This window comes from Spea bombifrons, chromosome 4, assembly GCF_027358695.1.
Source record: "Spea bombifrons isolate aSpeBom1 chromosome 4, aSpeBom1.2.pri, whole genome shotgun sequence".
In the NCBI taxonomy this organism is placed as follows: Eukaryota; Metazoa; Chordata; class Amphibia; order Anura; family Pelobatidae; genus Spea; species Spea bombifrons.
Window position 1 is genome coordinate 104,239,551 of NC_071090.1, and position 17,295 is coordinate 104,256,845.

The following is a 17,295-nucleotide window of genomic DNA, read 5'->3' on the forward strand; positions in this document are numbered from 1 at the left end:
TTGATTGTTTACACACTCTCTTGACGTTAAACCGGTTCTAATTGCTATATTGGGATTAAAGAGCTCTCCCGATATAATGACCGATAATATTCGGGTGATTATATTTTGACCAGCACAGCCGCTGTTCCAAACTCCTTTTTTCAGGCTAAATACCATTAAAACACAGAATGGTGTCCCAGACGGAATAAATCCATAATACCATGATTTATTTTATCGTTTTATATCATTATTATTGTATTCCTTGATTTATCATTGCAACGAACAAGTCAAGGTCACGACCTTTTATTACAAAGACATTATTATTAATCTCATCCAAAAAAAGTTAAGAAATCATCAATCTCTCTCGTTAACTCCTTCAGTGCAAATGGAAGAGGTGTGTTGTGGGGGGGTGGTGGCTGTTAAATTGCGAATTTGTAACTCGAGGAGTTAAAAGAACAAAAAGATATGTTATTAAGGTTTAAGGTTGCAACGGAAAAATGCGCTTGGAATATCTCTGTTCTGTATGGACCTGCAAGAGGAGATAGAAAGTATTTCCACCCTGCAGCAATAAGGATAACAGCCTGAGTGACAAGCCTGGAATTAACAACGGAGCATAAGAGACTGGAGCTTGGGGAACAGGCTGGCAAATACTTCTGTATAGTATTTTTTTCAGTATGCGACTGCGATTAACCCTTTTTCTTTACATTAATGTGGACTATGTTTAGTTGCTCAAGGGGTTAAATAAGCATTGGACCGTTCTCTGCGCTTCGTGGGCGTCAAAGCGAATGCCGCTTTTCCTGAGAAAACAGATTCAAGTCTCAAAAGGAATTTGAATGTATAGTGCAAAAAAAAAAAAGTAACTTAGTAGGGGCCAGCCGATAGCTTGTGTGCTGCGCAGGACTGCAGCTTTAATCTTGCGTCATGGCTGGTTAATGATGTGCCCTATGTACAAATATTTATTATTATTTTTTATTTATTTTTTTTTATTTAGAGGCGATCCATCTCAAAGGATAAATGTTAAAAAAAAAGGATAATTACACCTGAGCTACAGAACGCTGATTGTCACAGCGATATAAACTTGAACATGCTATGGCGGGGCCCCTTATACTTCTTGGGGCCCTAAACGGCTGCTTGATCTGGTTATACGGTAGCAGCACCAGTGATCGCTCAGCGGCAGAATGCCTGAGGTTTTTTGTCCCTGACATTGCACTGACGCTACCTCCCTACATACTGAGAGACCCGCCGCCAACTGGCTTCCCATCAGGAGTCTCTAGTTATAGCTTCATGTCCCGACATGCTGCCTTTTAATGTGTTTAAACTAACAGCTATGTCCATTTTATAGCTATTTTATTGATGCTAATGTGCTTTTATGAGAACCATTGTATAGAGTCTCCAGTTCGGATTTTTGGGACAGTCACACCAAGCCTCCTTGCGGTCCCACGTTCTAGTTCAGTCCTCCATGAGATAGCGCTATGTGAGTGCTCGTGTCAGTAGTTATTCCTATTGCCGGTTCCTGGTACTTTCACATTGTCTCCTGATGTTGATTGTGATATAATCTAATGTCATTCAGCACTGTTGGGTGTAGAGTGCTGGAAACGTAAAACCGGGTCAGAAAGTACTGCAATGCACCAGGTACAGAGAGAAGGAGCGGTCTTTTCTCTTAAGGGGGGTTTTAAGCCCCCTTTCCTACCTATTAGAGTAAGGTATAGAGTTGTACCATGTTAGTCATAGTAATAGAGAAAGTAATTTGGTAAAGATGATTCCTTTATTGGCTAATTGACGTATAATGGATTGCAAGCTTTCAGAACTATCTAGATGTCTTCTTCGAAGGAAGCATATTACACCTTAGTAAGCCCGAAGAAGAGCTCTAGATAGTCTTGGAAGCTTGAAATCCATTAAACATCAGTTACCCAATACAAGTCTGACTTTACCAAATCTGCTATCTTCTCTGAAGAGATTCAGATATTCTTTGGGATTGAGGCACTGTGATTCCTCGCTATCATGTCCATCCATGTTGCTAGTAGAGGAGGGACTGAGACCCATTGAAGCAAGTCCTCTTTCTCCTGACTGGGGAGCAGAGATTGTCCACCCCCACCCACTTTCCTCCCATTCCCCACCCACTTTCCTCCCATTCCCCACCCACTTTCCTCCCATTCCCCACCCACTTTTCTTAACTTTAGGATTCTGATTGTTATTTCTGAGATTAGGCAATGTTTATAGACCTCGGTGAAGTGCAGGGCTTGAAATTAACTCACAGGGGAGAATTCTCATGAGATTGATACACATCCACCCCACACACACACTGATTTCATCAGAAGTGATGCTCAATTAAATACAATAACCACTTTTAACCTCACGGACAGCAACCCCACTGGAGCAAACCAACTCCGACCACTCTTCACCACACTGCCGCAAATTCCCACTGATTGCTCTCAACCAAACTGATGCAACCACACAAACCACACTCAGCCACGCTAAAGCACATTTTACTCACCACTCTTTGGCGCATTGACCACCCTTAACCACACATACCACTCCCAACCACACTGATGTATACTAAACAGTAAACACACATACCACAATATCATAACATATAGTACTCTCAGCCAAACCAAACTCAACAGCTTACCTCGTTAAGGTGACTGGCTCAGGCAGCTGTCCCTCGCGGTGTGAACTGTCATGGTTCTAGCGCGGGGTCACAAAGCGCCCGCCACGCGGATATTTATGGGTGCGTTTTTGTGTCTGGGGATCGGTGCCATGTTTGCAAGATTCTCACGCTTATGACATCAATGTAAGGCCTTGACTTTACTGGGGTACTTTTACATTTTCTCAAATATCATCTCTTGGGTCCTCTCCCTGTGTTGTGATCAACATAATAACATTAATCCCTTATTCTGCTCTTGGATATTTGTTTCCAAGATACATATTTTTGTATCTGTTCTCTTAAACGGATAGGTCAGCTCTGTCACTCCAGCTGTTGTTGGTCGACTGAGAATTTCAAAACAGCTGGACGGCCAGAGCTCAGCATCCTGCGTCACTGCCAAGTTCCATCCATTGTTCCTAAGTATCTATAAACTGACAATGATCAAGCTGATAATGAGCACGCTGCTCTGTATAATGATACCGAGTATCTATACACTGATAATGATCGCCCCGCGCTGTATAATAATACCGAGTATCTTTACACCGATAATGAACGCCCCGGGCTGTATAATAATACCGAGTATCTATACACTGATAATGAACCCCGCGCTGTATAATAATAACGAGTATCTATACACTGATAATGAACACCCCACGCTGTATAATAATACCGAGTATCTATACACTGATAATGAACCCCGCGCTGTATAATAATACCGAGTAGCTATACACTGATAATGAACCCCGCGCTGTATAATAATACCGAGTATCTATACACTGATAATGAACGCCCCGCGCTGTATAATAATACCGAGTATCTATACACTGATAATGAACGCCCCGCGCTGTATAATAATACCGAGTATCTATACACTGATAATGAACCCCGCGCTGTATAATAATACCGAGTATCTATACACTGATAATGAACGCCCCGCGCTGTATAATAATACAGAGTATCTATACACCGATAATGAACCCCGCGCGCTGTATAATAATACCGAGTATCTATACACCGATAATGAACCCCGCGCGCTGTATAATAATACCGAGTATCTATACACTGATAATGAACGCGCAGCGCTGTATAATAATACCGAGTATCTATACACTGATAATGAACCCCGCGCTGTATAATAATACCGAGTATCTATACACTGATAATGAACCCCGCGCTGTATAATAATACCGAGTATCTATACACTGATAATGAACGCCCCGCGCTGTATAATAATACCGAGTATCTATACACTGATAATGAACGCCCCGCGCTGTATAATAATACCGAGTATCTATACACTGATAATGAACCCCGCGCTGTGTAATAATACCGAGTATCTATACACTGATAATGAACCCCGCGCTGTATAATAATACCGAGTATCTATACACTGATAATGAACGCCCCGCGCTGTATAATAATACCGAGTATCTATACACTGATAATGAACGCCCCGCGCTGTATAATAATACCGAGTATCTATACACTGATAATGAACCCCGCGCTGTATAATAATACCGAGTATCTATACACTGATAATGAACGCCCCGCGCTGTATAATAATACAGAGTATCTATACACCGATAATGAACCCCGCGCGCTGTATAATAATACCGAGTATCTATACACCGATAATGAACCCCGCGCGCTGTATAATAATACCGAGTATCTATACACTGATAATGAACGCGCAGCGCTGTATAATAATACCGAGTATCTATACACTGATAATGAACGCCCCGCGCTGTATAATAATACCGAGTATCTATACACTGATAATGAACCCCGCGCTGTATAATAATACCGAGTATCTATACACCGATAATGAACCCCGCGCTGTATAATAATACCGAGTATCTATACACTGATAATGAACCCCGCGCTGTATAATAATACCGAGTATCTATACACTGATAATGAACCCCGCGCTGTATAATAATACCGAGTATCTATACACTGATAATGAACACCCCACGCTGTATAATAATACCGAGTATCTATACACTGATAATGAACCCCGCGCTGTATAATAATACCGAGTATCTATACACTGATAATGAACCCCCCGCGCTGTATAATACCGAGTATCTATACACTGATAATGAACGCCCCGCGCTGTATAATAATACCGAGTATCTATACACTGATAATGAACGCCCCGCGCTGTATAATAATACCGAGTATCTATACACTGATAATGAACGCCCCGCGCTGTATAATAATACCAAGTATCTATACATTGATAATGAACACGCTGCGCTGTATAATGATGCCGAGTATCTATACCAGGGGCGTCCAACATGCGGCTCGCAGGCCAAATGTGGCCCGCCGGACCTTGAGGTGCGGCCCACGTGAGATCCGCAGGCAGGGCAACCGGCAGAATTGCAAGGCCCTGTTGCTTTCCTGTGAGTTGATCGCACAGCAGTGTCTTTTGTACCGCACAGGGAAAGCAGAACCCAGCGGAGTCATGTGAATATATGTCACATGACTCTGCTCCCTTCCTGCTTCTGCTGTTGGGCACAAGAGAAGTTCCTCGCGAGCTACACAGTGAGAAGCAGCAGCCCCTGAGTAAGTCTGTGAGTGAGAGATCTGCATTGCAGGTAAGAGGGTGGGGTTGTATACGTGATTGAATCCGTGAATGAATGAGTATATGAATGAGTGTATGTGTGATAGCATGGATGTGTAAGTGGGGGGCATGGCACAGTGAGTCTGTAAGTAACCCCATACTGCTGGCAGTGTCACAAGGGGGCAGATAGCCAGGTTTCAGCATGTATTGGCTGACTTGAATGATAGGAGTGTGATTGCTGTTAACAATCACACTCCTATCATGCCAAATCAGCCAGTACATGCATTGGTATGCCTGGGCATGATAGGAGTGTGATTGCTAACCGCAATCACAGTCCTATCATGTCCAGGTTCCAGCAGTTACTGGTTGCCTGGGCATGATAGGAGTGTGATTGCTGTTAGCAATTATATATATTAATATTGTTATTGTATTTTATTGTCCAATTTTGGTGTGATAACACCACACTTTTATTAAAAGTAAGTAACACACCAAAATTAGACAAAAAAATACAATAACAATATCAATCATGTCCAGGCAACCAGTAAATGCTGGAATTTGTGTGTGCTGTTAACAATCATATTTATATTATTGTTATTTCATTTGTTTGTACAATTTTGGTGTGTTACTTTTATTAAGTGTGTGGTTTATTTATTTATTTTATTTTTAAAGATGGGGGGGTCATTTTCGGTTTTGGGTTCGATCCAGAATTTTCATTTTGGTGCATCCCTAGAATAAATAGAATTATTTAATTTTTATGTATCCAGAGATAAAATGCCCTCCTGAACTTGTAGTCATTTCAGAGCACAAAACTTTCTAGGCCCAGAAATCAGTGAGAGGCATTGTAAAGGATTCTGTGTCATTTACTTTATTTCAGCCTGCATGTCTTATTAAAGGCCGTTTTTTCTCTCAGTGAAAAATGAATGCGGCCCCCGAACATATACATTTCTGATGAAGTGGCCCCCTGCAGGAACAACTTGGACACCCCTGATCTATACACTGATAATGAAAACGCTGCGCTGTATAATGATGCTGAGTATCTATACACTGCCTTTAGAAGTTACCATTTATAAGCTGACATTTCCCCATTTTGAAGTAATAGCGCCTGGACTGAGGCAGATATTATTCTTCCCCAGGAATGACCTCTGATCCCCTTAAGGCTAAAAAGTAAATTACATTTCAAAAGCATTTTTTCTATGTTTATCTACCATAGTTAATGTTATTATGAAAATGTTCTCTATTCCATACATCCTCCTTAAAATCTCAGGTGCCCAAATCGAGACACTTGTGTTGGATGAGGTGGCGAGAGTTGGGGAGTTGGTTGGTGGGTCTTTGGACCACTTATAACTGAGAAGCCACCTCACAGCTGCGGAGCTTCATAAAGCAACCACATTAATTAATCAAATGTTACTTTTAAGAGGTATAACTGTTTAGAGGAGAGATCACTGCTACAGAAATGTTACTAGAATAAAGGAAGGTAGGGGTACTATATGTGTTTTGGGAGGGTGACCCCCAGAAGAAGAAGATTGGGGACCAATACTAATATTGTTCCATATTAATGTAAAAATTAGAATCCGGGATGACCTGTAATATGACACGTCCTATTTAAAAGTATAGTATGGCTGTTCATGGCTCATACTGCATATATACATCATTCATATAATGACCCTTAAATATAAGTGCTGAGTTTATAAAATGAATTGAGATTGAAACTGGGAATCTCCCAGTATAGCGTGCAAGTAAATTGCGTAACTAGGGTTAAACATAGCAGTATGTATATATAATAATAAACATGAAGTTTCCTCGAAACACAAATTCTATATCGCACTCGCTCATCCCAGTTTTATGGATTATCTCTTATTTAGCTTGACAGATACACTTGGAGAAAGGCCAAAGAAATGATTGCCGGTTGGCATTTCAATTAATGAGAAAAGTATTGCAAACCGAACTGGATGATGGAAAAGAAGATTCTTACATTGATACACATCAAAAAGTTTTAATAGATTAAAGTAGATCTGTCAATTTTGAAAATCACTAATTTAGCCTAAGTAATTGTGTTTACAAATTAGCATAATGTATATAAATCGGAAACCTCCCAATGTGTACTTTGGCAGCAACCACCTGAAAGGGACAAAAGCGTCAAAAGGGTAAATCGCCTAGGATGATCACATTGGCCGTCGTGAAGGTGGCCACATCAGGAGCTGCAAAATCTTCTGATATATGTGACCGGGCAGTAAAGTTGCAGATGTGTTTTAACATGGATAAATGCAACATTATACATTTGGGAGGGAAATAGAAGCATGCCTCTGATTATAAATTGCATGGCTACTTACTGGGGAACATCCACTATTGAGAAGGATCTGGGAATACTTGTCTATTAGCAGTTCACAATCTTGGACGATTTCTGCAAAAGCAAGCAAGTGCACAGGATGAGAACGTAATATTGCCTCCTTATAACTTACATGTAAGACCACAACTTAAATATGCAGCAAAATATTGGACACCAGCACACAAAAAGATTGGAAAGGGTTCAGAGAATGGCATCTGAACTGACTGAAGGAATGGAAGACCTCGGCTTTAAAGACTTTCTAAACCGAGATTCATATAAAAAGTCTGAGACTCAGAACAGACCTCCGTTGATTTCACAGCTCCCTAAACCGGTCGGGGGAGATCATAGGATCCTCTGAACTGGCCTATGATCCCCACTGGCAAAAGTAGGAGAGTAGGGTAGCTACCTGGGACAGTGGGACTGTACCGAAAACGTGACCATACCACAAAAACTGAAACACCTGGCAGATGTGTGCATATAAATAAAAACTAGAACCTATGTGAAATATAATTTAATTCATCTGTCTACCAATATAATTATTTAACTGCAACTTTCCCCCACTTACCCTTCCTCCTTAGAACCTAGAAGAATAATATGATTATTGTAGCTACTTTACCCTTATATATTTAGTAGTCTTGTCGATCAGTGCAAGTATGTAAATAAACGTTAAAGCAAAATCAGAGATTCGTCGTAGAATGAGGTAGCTATCACAAGGTGTCACTTTGTTACAAGAGCTTACTTGGCAAAGTATCATGCGGAATAACATCTCTTGGCTCAGTGGAAAGTCCACCAATGCTTTACATGAGTAACGAGATAATGGGGTAGGTAACATATTGCCTTCTACCATGGGTTCTTTAGGTGACAGGCCGTCATTTGTGTATTTGGAAAACACTTCAAGAATTCTTCTCTCATAGTAATTGCGCTGTAAAGAAGTACTACTGATTAAAGGTTAATTGTCCACTTTAGGCATATCTTTAGACTATCGCCGAAAGAGGGATAGCTGTTTATGACATCCAGGAGTTACCCCTTTACATCCAGGCTGGTTATTCACTAGAAGCTCAGTGGTATCCAACAAGGTACCGGTAGCTTGTGAGAAATCTTTTGAAGAACCATGCATCTACACCCCTACCAGCATTGTGATCCAGATGAATACTAAAGGTTATGTTTAAAGAATATCTCCCAAAGGAGAGTCCTGCCCTTAAAAATCACCCTAAAGTCAAGTGTTTGCCTGGTTGTAACTAGCAGAGAAACCCTGCCTGGATCTCAAAGGGGTTGGGACAGTCAAGCAAACTTGTAACAAAGGGATTAACAGTTTCTCTTGAAAGATAAGTAATGGCTACTGAGGAAAGAAGGGCTTAAAGGATAGATTTCTGAGATTAGACCTCGCACGGCTGTTTATGTTGATGTCTGTCCCACCAGCATGTTGACGACAAAAGTTATGGCACATCTAGTGAAGCGCTTAGCCTGCGGATACATCATAAAATCAAATAGCCTTAATTTGGGTAGGTAAAGGGTGTATTTAGTGGAGAAAAGGGATTTTTATGAGAAAAAAGAGGTACAAAGGCAGATGCAATACGGATTGAGAACCAGATTTTGCAATAGGCCGCTACAGTAAAACAAGGGCCGTGAGGCTTAATGGCAAATGATTTAGATTTGTCATCAAGGACCGTGTACATGGTTTGCGCATGATATTTGCTTTTTTAAGAAGGATTCTCCGGGTGAATTGGTGCATACATTTTGGTTACAGTTTGTTTTTTTCTTGTGCAAAATTGGTATATCACGTTTGTTTGGTCCGCAATATAAAGTTGTATTCCCCTCATTCCTCACAGTCATGAGATGAGTGTTTTGTACGTTGTCAGAGGTTTTGATATCGGTCAAATAAGGCTAGCCTTGCCAATATGAGGAAACTAGGTGGCCACCAAGGATGGTAGGTAAGCCAGTAAGGGGCACCGCCACGATGGTGTCTTCTATATGGGGAACGTTGTTTGCCTAGAAAACGCTAGGACCGGTCCTGCCTGAAAATGAAATATTTGAAATGTTTTTTAGGAAGATTAGTGGATTAGGAAGTGAAGAGTGGGTGGAATTTATGAAATAAAAGCAGGATTTCTTTAAAGAAAAAAAGGGAATAACTATTTGATCCTCCAGGTGAATATCCTCAGTTGCTAATGGTCCACACGTCCAGACCTGTTCTACATCTTAATAGCAAAAGGTTTTATTGTGCCGAAGGGAAAAAAAATAGAACAAAACACATACTATGTACAAAATACTTTTTTATTTTTTATTTTGAAGATCTTCCTTTTTTTGTTGAAATCGTCCATTGATTATTTTAAGTGAAACCTCATAAATACCTGTATTGTGCATTGTTACTTTTCGGTAACCGCAGGAACATATTAATAAATATTTCAAAAAGCCCTGCATGCCATATAAAGCAGCTCTGACATATACACATGTTATAAAAGTGCTGACCCTTAGCCAAAAGCAGTATTAACCCTTTTATAGCCAATCACAAAGGCTCTATTGTAGTGACTCAGTAACCAAATGGTTTTAATACCAGTCCTTGAAAACTGTGATTTCTCAGCAGGTAAAGAGATTCTTTATTAAATTATCTGTATTCAAGCAGGAATTTCAGCTGTAGTATGCCCCAAGTGGAATGCTTACTAAATCGGAGTGGTATGTGAAGGAGTCAGCTCTAGACTATCTAACCATAAGAGATTGACACTGAGATTAGGGTAAATGCATGTATATCTCCAGTATATGCCATCATCTTTCCTTTAACTCAGGGAGATATTATACCACGGTTGTTCCCAGACTAACAGTATCTCATTTTCTGGATTATCTCTACAGAGGTCAGGTCACTTTACCCTCTACATACCCCTACCCCAGGCTAAACCGACCACAGTGGACAGCCAAGTGTGAAAACAGTGATAGTTACTATGAAGCCACTTCTCAGTCTTAAATTGTCTGGACCACCACCCCTGGAATCGTCCCACGTTAATCCCACTGGTCATTCATCTCTCCAATGACGCTTGACCTCCTGACAAAAATCGCTCCTACTTTGGGGACCTCACTCTTTGTCAGGGTTATCAGCAGAAAGTGGCCTGCGAGAAACCATAAAGAAAATGTGTTTGTTTTAATCTTCTGCTTTACCTACTAGACTAGACCGTGAAGTGGGTGCCATTAGAATCCCAATCGTCCTGCCGTTGGCACAGATAGCATGTAGCCCTACAATCTTGGCAACTTTACTGTAAAAACACATCGTCATTGTCATCAGGTCATTGTGTTCCTACAAGGTTCTGTTCCTTTAACTCATTAATCTTGCCACTATCATTAGGTGACTTTGCTCCCCTGTGGGATTGTCTCTTTAACCCATATTATGTTGCCCCGTCATAAATAGTGACGTATATATGGAACAGGTTTAAATCAACCTCCGATTTTGTACTAAGTGTTGCCTGTGCTTGTCAGGAGGCAGCGGGCAAACACTGCAAGCGTTTTTGGAATCCGTAACAATGGTATCAGTGTAGCAAGTCGGAGAAGAAGCTCCAGCCTTTTTTCTTTTTAATTCCTCCGAAAGGCACAAAAGGATGTTGTTTTGGGTCAAGGTTCAGGGAAGTCACAAGATGTTCTATTCTTCAAAATAACAAAACTAACAGAGAATCAGGGGAAATCTGCTCTGCGGTCTGATTTGTCTGATAAGCAGAGACTGTTGTTAACCCCATGAAAACAAAATCAAATAATAATTAAGAAAATTACGAAATTGGTATATATGATAAAAAATAATTATCTTTTGTTAATGAGACAATTACATATGACATAGAGGCAATAACATGTGGTCAGTATAATAATAAAACAAGAATTAAGATGGCAAATGTAAATTTGTCACTTTGGTCAGGTATAGGATTTTAGGGAGATGCTACAGAAAATATCTGTTGTGTTCGGGTGTTGCCAAAACCGCCTACGCACACTTATCACGCTTGCCAACTGTCTTGGATTTCTGGTGAACAACCTCTAGGTTTAAGGCTCTGACCCAGAGCCCACTCTCTGTGTAGATCCCATAGGTTGTGCTTCATTATGTGTATAATTATGGACACACTGTGCTTCCTTGACTCAACATTATACCAAAGGAAGGCGCCAGAATGAACTGTCTTGTCAGGGACTGGCAAGCAAGCCATACCATGGCACAAGTTGAGCCGGATCTCAGGAGCAGCTCACGGAGCCTCAACACAGACTGAGCAGGACTCTCCTTCAGATCATTGAAAGCATCCTTCTGGACGTGCACCAGGATCCAAAGATGGAACGGGAGGAGGCATTTTTTATAGCTCTGCATGGAGCATGTAAAAAAAATAACTACTCATGCCCACATCTGGGAAGTTAGTGTTTGGCCCTGAATCTAAGGGTTTTTACCCCATGGTCAGGGTTTCTGGTGAGTAGACAAATTGGCAGGACCTTTAGCTGACCATCTTTGTGTTCTGAGTTAAAGTGGACCTGTCATCCACAAACATTCAGATAACAGGGTCCACTGCAGGTAACGATGACACGTTCTGTAGACACCTGTGCTAACAAAGACGGTTTATTTAATTAGTTATACTTCTGTCCTGGCACGTGCTGGGTCATTTTCCAACATGGCTGCCCAATTGACAAGGTTCTATGACTTGGTGCAAAGGATTGTGGATGAGCGCTTGCATGCGCACCCCACCCATCAGCCGTATTGGTAGTTTTGTCTCTGTACTTGATCTCCGTGATGGGTCTTTAAAGGGTTACTTTAGAAGGCTCATTTGCAAAGTTGGTATGCTCATGTTTGTACGTATGGAACATTCCTAACAGTGGGCTAAAATTATAGAGTTGTAGTTGAAAGTTTACAAGGTATTTAAATATCCGCTTGAGTAAAGTGTGCCCCTAATAGTTGTTTTTAAACATAATTATGATGATATACATTTTTGGTGTCATATTCCCTTTAATTCTAAAAAAAGGATTTCTCGTGGTTATGCATGGAAGCATATTAAGTACATCAAAGTGTATTCTACAGTGAATGCCTGATTTTTTTTTCTATCGAGCTAATCCTTGGTTTTTTAAACATTTTAATTGTTGCTGTATTCTGTGATTCACTCATACCCAACCTCTCACTCCTAAATAGGGAACCTTATGAGTTATGCATTAGTTCCAAGGTGTGCTCATGCTATACAATAACTGTATTTTTAAAACGTTTGGTATCGAAGGCACACACAGTGCCTAACATGATTGATAGGAATGAAGACAAGAACCGATAAAAACACAGCTATAAGGGGAAAAGCTTAGAATTTGCTTCAGGAACATGGTGTTTCAACACAGAACATAAGTACTGTACAATCTCGCATATGATACAAATTTCCCTGTTTTAGGACACTTGAAGAGCCTAAACCTAATAATTCTATGGAATGAGAAAAAAAAACAATTATTTATATCCCATAGCAAGTAAAGTAGTCTACTGACTTTTTGGTTGTGATATAATTGGTACATCAGGAAAAGAGTTCCCGGCCCTGTGGAGCTTACATCCACATGGCTACTGCGGCATGAAGATGGGTGCCAAAAATCGAGGCCACCTCATCCAATACCTAGACTCTTGGAAGCTGTGAATACATGGTTGCTACCTTTGCTTTCCCGCAAGTTTGGTGATGCACATGAAAAAAAGGTTATTTTGGACAATTGTGATTAAATGTTTTTGATACCTTTTAGCAGCTGATAACAAGCTCACGTAACGCTCTCCAGGAGTGAGGAGTAAACATGACATGGAATGTTCTTCAATGTTTATAGAATGTAATAACTTGTTCTAGATATATGTTGGCCAGCAGAATTTGTCTGCTGTGGGACTTAAAATGCAAACCACTGAATGTCAGATCATAGTGGGACTTGAATTTTTTGTGCCGTTGGGTCTGGGAAAGGCAAATATTTTTTTTCTGCATTTGGAGACCAATCAATCATTCAGTTTCTGGAGAAAGAGTGGGGGCACCAATCAAAACCATCGGCGGGATGAGTGTACTGCAGTTTAGATTACTGAAAAAGCTGATCCCACAAGTAATTAGGATGAGTATGACTGAGTCAGAACATCTGGAATTGCTGGACTGTAATGCGCGCTTGTCAGTAACGTGAAAGATGGGTTTCCGTCTTTTAAGTCCCTTGATGACGCTCAATTATCTTTTTGGTCTACATTCTGCACGCCAAATCACTACTTATGCAGCGAGAAAACTGTAAATCTATGTGGTGATGGATACATCAGATTGGGTGGGAGGGCTAATAACATTTCATCGTCCAAATATCCCCAAAAAGGCAAAGACTCTCACGTTTTTGTACATTAGTAGCCAATCATACTATGTATGAGTCAATCTTTTATCATTAAGTACATGCCTTTGACTATTTTTTTTAAAAGCATTTTATTTTAGGGTGTTTAGGCATTTCACTTGTTCAAATGGGAAATGACTAATATTTCATGGACTGTCAATAAGGGACTGATCGCCTCACCAATAATTATGTTATTCATGTTCTAATTCAAACTATGATACAATGTTTCTAACTATGGATCCGTAATAATGTCTATGCCATGCTCATATTGTATTCTAGATTCTCCAGTTGATGTTTTACAAGCACTCGAACTCAGGGAAGGCATTGAAGGAGTTACAATCGCAGCTGGACTTTGTACGCAGAGGCAAGGGATCGAAGAGACGGACATTGCTTTCCGTTTGGAGAACAGAACTCATTTTAGTGCTCCAACCAAGCAGCTATTCCCAGGTGGGTTTGCTCGACATTGGTTGGGTTTATTTGGCTTATGGTCAAGGTGACTTCAAAAAAGAGAAGGGAAGAAATGTTATGGAGGAAAAAAAAGAGGGATGGTGGCACCAGTGCGAGTTGAACCATGGCTGTGACAGGAATGATGAAAGCTGGGAGAGGGGAGAGATAAAAAGAGTTGGAAGTGGAATGAAAAAGAAAGAGCAGGTAAAAATGCTTAATGTATGGGCACAAACAAAGATGTGAGGGACATGATTGAGTGCTATGGGGGTCAGATGATGGAGTAGAGTTGACTAAATATGAAAAGGGATGCTACCTTAGAAATTAGGTACACATGTTTATGGTTTGAGTAATGCAAACAAAAAGTTCCCGCAAACAATTCTTGGTTCTTCTATGTTTTTTTTTTTCTGGAATGCCTTTCACTGCAGATGGACCTTTTCCACAAGACTTCTCCATCCTCACCACTCTCCGAGCCAAAAAGGGCTCTCAGTTCTTCCTCCTCTCGATTTACAACGACCAGGGCGAACAACAGTTGGGTGTAGAAATTGGCCGCTCTCCTATTTTTGTATACGAAGATCAAGATGGCCGCCCTAGCCCGGAAAACTACCCATTCTTTAAGAAGATCAACTTGGCAGATGGCAAGTGAGTAGAACAATTCGAGTCATGTTTCTTTACTGTATTTTCCCAAAGGAGTAAATCTCATTTTCTTTGCCCACTGAGAATCAATGTTTGTTGTGAGAACAGTTTTTTTTTCCTGGTTTTTTTTCTGCAAGCGTTGCAAAATCTTTTAAAGTTATAAACAAATAGCAAAATACTTTTGAATGTCCCAAAGGAAGAATAATAAGATACTGTTTTGGGTTAGCAATTGTGGATGTATGTTCGCTTTTTTAGTATTCCCATTTGTTGCTCAGGAATGGAGGCTTGAGCGTACATCGAACAACAACTCACAACAGGCCCGCTCAGGCTAAGGATGGCTGAATATTATAACAGATGTTTGAACGCTAGCATTACACTATTTGTGATCTTTATATGTATGTTTATAGAGAAAACGTTAGAACAAGAGGGTGAGAGGCTTAGAATGATGCATTACTTAGCTGGTGGCGGGTAAGCAGCCGAGTAGCAGAGCTGGGTTAGAGATAGGCGTTAATACAGTAAGGCAATATAAACATGCATGTGATATAAGACTATCCTGAATATATGACAAGACCAAAGACTGATGGAGGTTTGAATATTTACACCAGGAGAACGGGCTGGTGGAACAACTTATCTCGAGATTATAACAAGTTCTAACAAGTTCAGAGGCTCAGAATTGTTTTTTTAGACTGAACTCAACATGGACTTGCCCAGAAATTTACATCAGATATCATCCCATCTAGTCTATCCATTGGTTTCCTTTTTAGTCTTAGGGGTAGCCCTGTTTCACTTATCCACCTTATCCATCACCCTTTAACCCCTTAAGGACAATGGGCGGTCCCTAAACCCATTGAAAACAATGCATTTTGAGCCCGTACATGTACGGCCTTTGTCATTAAGGGGTTAAGGCTTCTACAAACTTCTGGGAAATACTTTGTGAGTTCATCAAGTACCTCTGTGATTGTCAAAAACACTGCCAACAATACCTAATCCTGTACGTCAAGGGACACAAATGAATGGGTTTGTTGGAATGATTTAAAAGGGGTATTACATAAGAAAAATAAAATAAAATACAAATGTGTTAATCAATGCCATAATGATATTCATCAAACTCACAAATGGTAAACTAATGAGCGATGTCACATACTGTGCCTATGATGTCATGGCTGATGTTGTGTCAAATTATCCATACCTCTAGGTGGCACCGGATAGCTTTGAGTGTAGAAGGAAAAAGCGTGACAATGATTGTCGACTGTGAGAAGACTCAGAGCCATGACCTAGATCGTGGCGACAACCCCATCATCAGCACAGAAGGAGTCACCTTGTTTGGAACGAGATTGCTTGACGAAGAAGTCTTTGAGGTAGGTCAATCAAGCGCTAAACGTTAAGACATTCTTGAGTTTGACATTTCAGGTCTTTCATTGAACACAGCGATTGTGTTGCTGTCTACATAGACTCTACATCTGTTGAGATTCTGTCGTTTGTTGTAGAGTTTGTCAGCCTGTTTGTTGAAACATGAGTCAGACCAGTTCTGTGTCAACTCCTCTCTTCTCCGGGAGTGCAGTTTATTTAATGAGTTGAAGCCTTCTTGCAAATTTGACAGCCAACTCAGCTTAATGTGACTTTCTGTTTATAAATATCTATATACAGTCGACTTGAAGTCTAGTTGAGTTGCCTTTGGTGAATCTACGAGTTTCTTTTCGGCAACTATAGTAGATAAAACTCACCCTTTAGTAAATAATTCCCAAGGATGTACCAAGACTCACTCTATAGTTCTGTATTTTATCATTCTTTTTTCTCATAAGAGGCAAACTGTCAAGAGACCATGACTTGCATTATAAAAATGTAGTCATGACCAACCTATCACTACACCACAGCTGTGTGCCTAATTTGTTAATTGTATAGATGATAAATACCAAATGGCAGACTTGGTACATTTAGAAAACTGTAATTCTAGTGACATAACCAGGTAATGGGGGGGGGCATCTACTTATTCCTATCCCATTTACTTTATTAGTCCATTACATGTTATTTACACGGCCCATAGACATGGAGATTCAGCACAAGACCATTTTGTCTCTGGGTTAACACAAGGGCTGCAGCATTAATTCAAAATAAATTGAGCGATAAAAAAATATTTTAGTTATTTGAAATAATTATAAGCTAAAAGTATAAGAAAAACCTTTTTTTCGTTCTTGTTGATGTCCGGTGGCTAAACTTCAATAATCTACAATGAGCGCAGAGATAAGTCTAAATAAAAAGCACAACATTAAATAAAAGGGACATTTTTTCATCCTAAGTGGCCAGCATGAGTTAAACAAGCAAGCACATTAGGCATTTTTTCAGATAAATAATACTAACCGCAGCAATGTAAACCCATGGCATTTGTTT

The 17,295-nt window shown here is 40.2% G+C and overlaps 1 protein-coding gene across 2 annotated transcripts in view; it reads left to right on the forward strand.

Annotated features, from left to right (window-relative positions):
- The window catches only part of COL5A3 (collagen type V alpha 3 chain), a 70,384-nt gene that overhangs the window by 6,325 nt on the left and 46,764 nt on the right, over nt 1–17,295 (forward strand). For both annotated transcript variants that reach the window (XM_053464820.1, XM_053464822.1), the window contains exons 2-4: nt 14,107–14,274; nt 14,700–14,913; nt 16,103–16,265. In XM_053464820.1, coding sequence (XP_053320795.1) covers nt 14,107–14,274; nt 14,700–14,913; nt 16,103–16,265 — 545 coding nt within the window. The remainder of the gene's footprint in view (nt 1–14,106; nt 14,275–14,699; nt 14,914–16,102; nt 16,266–17,295) is intronic.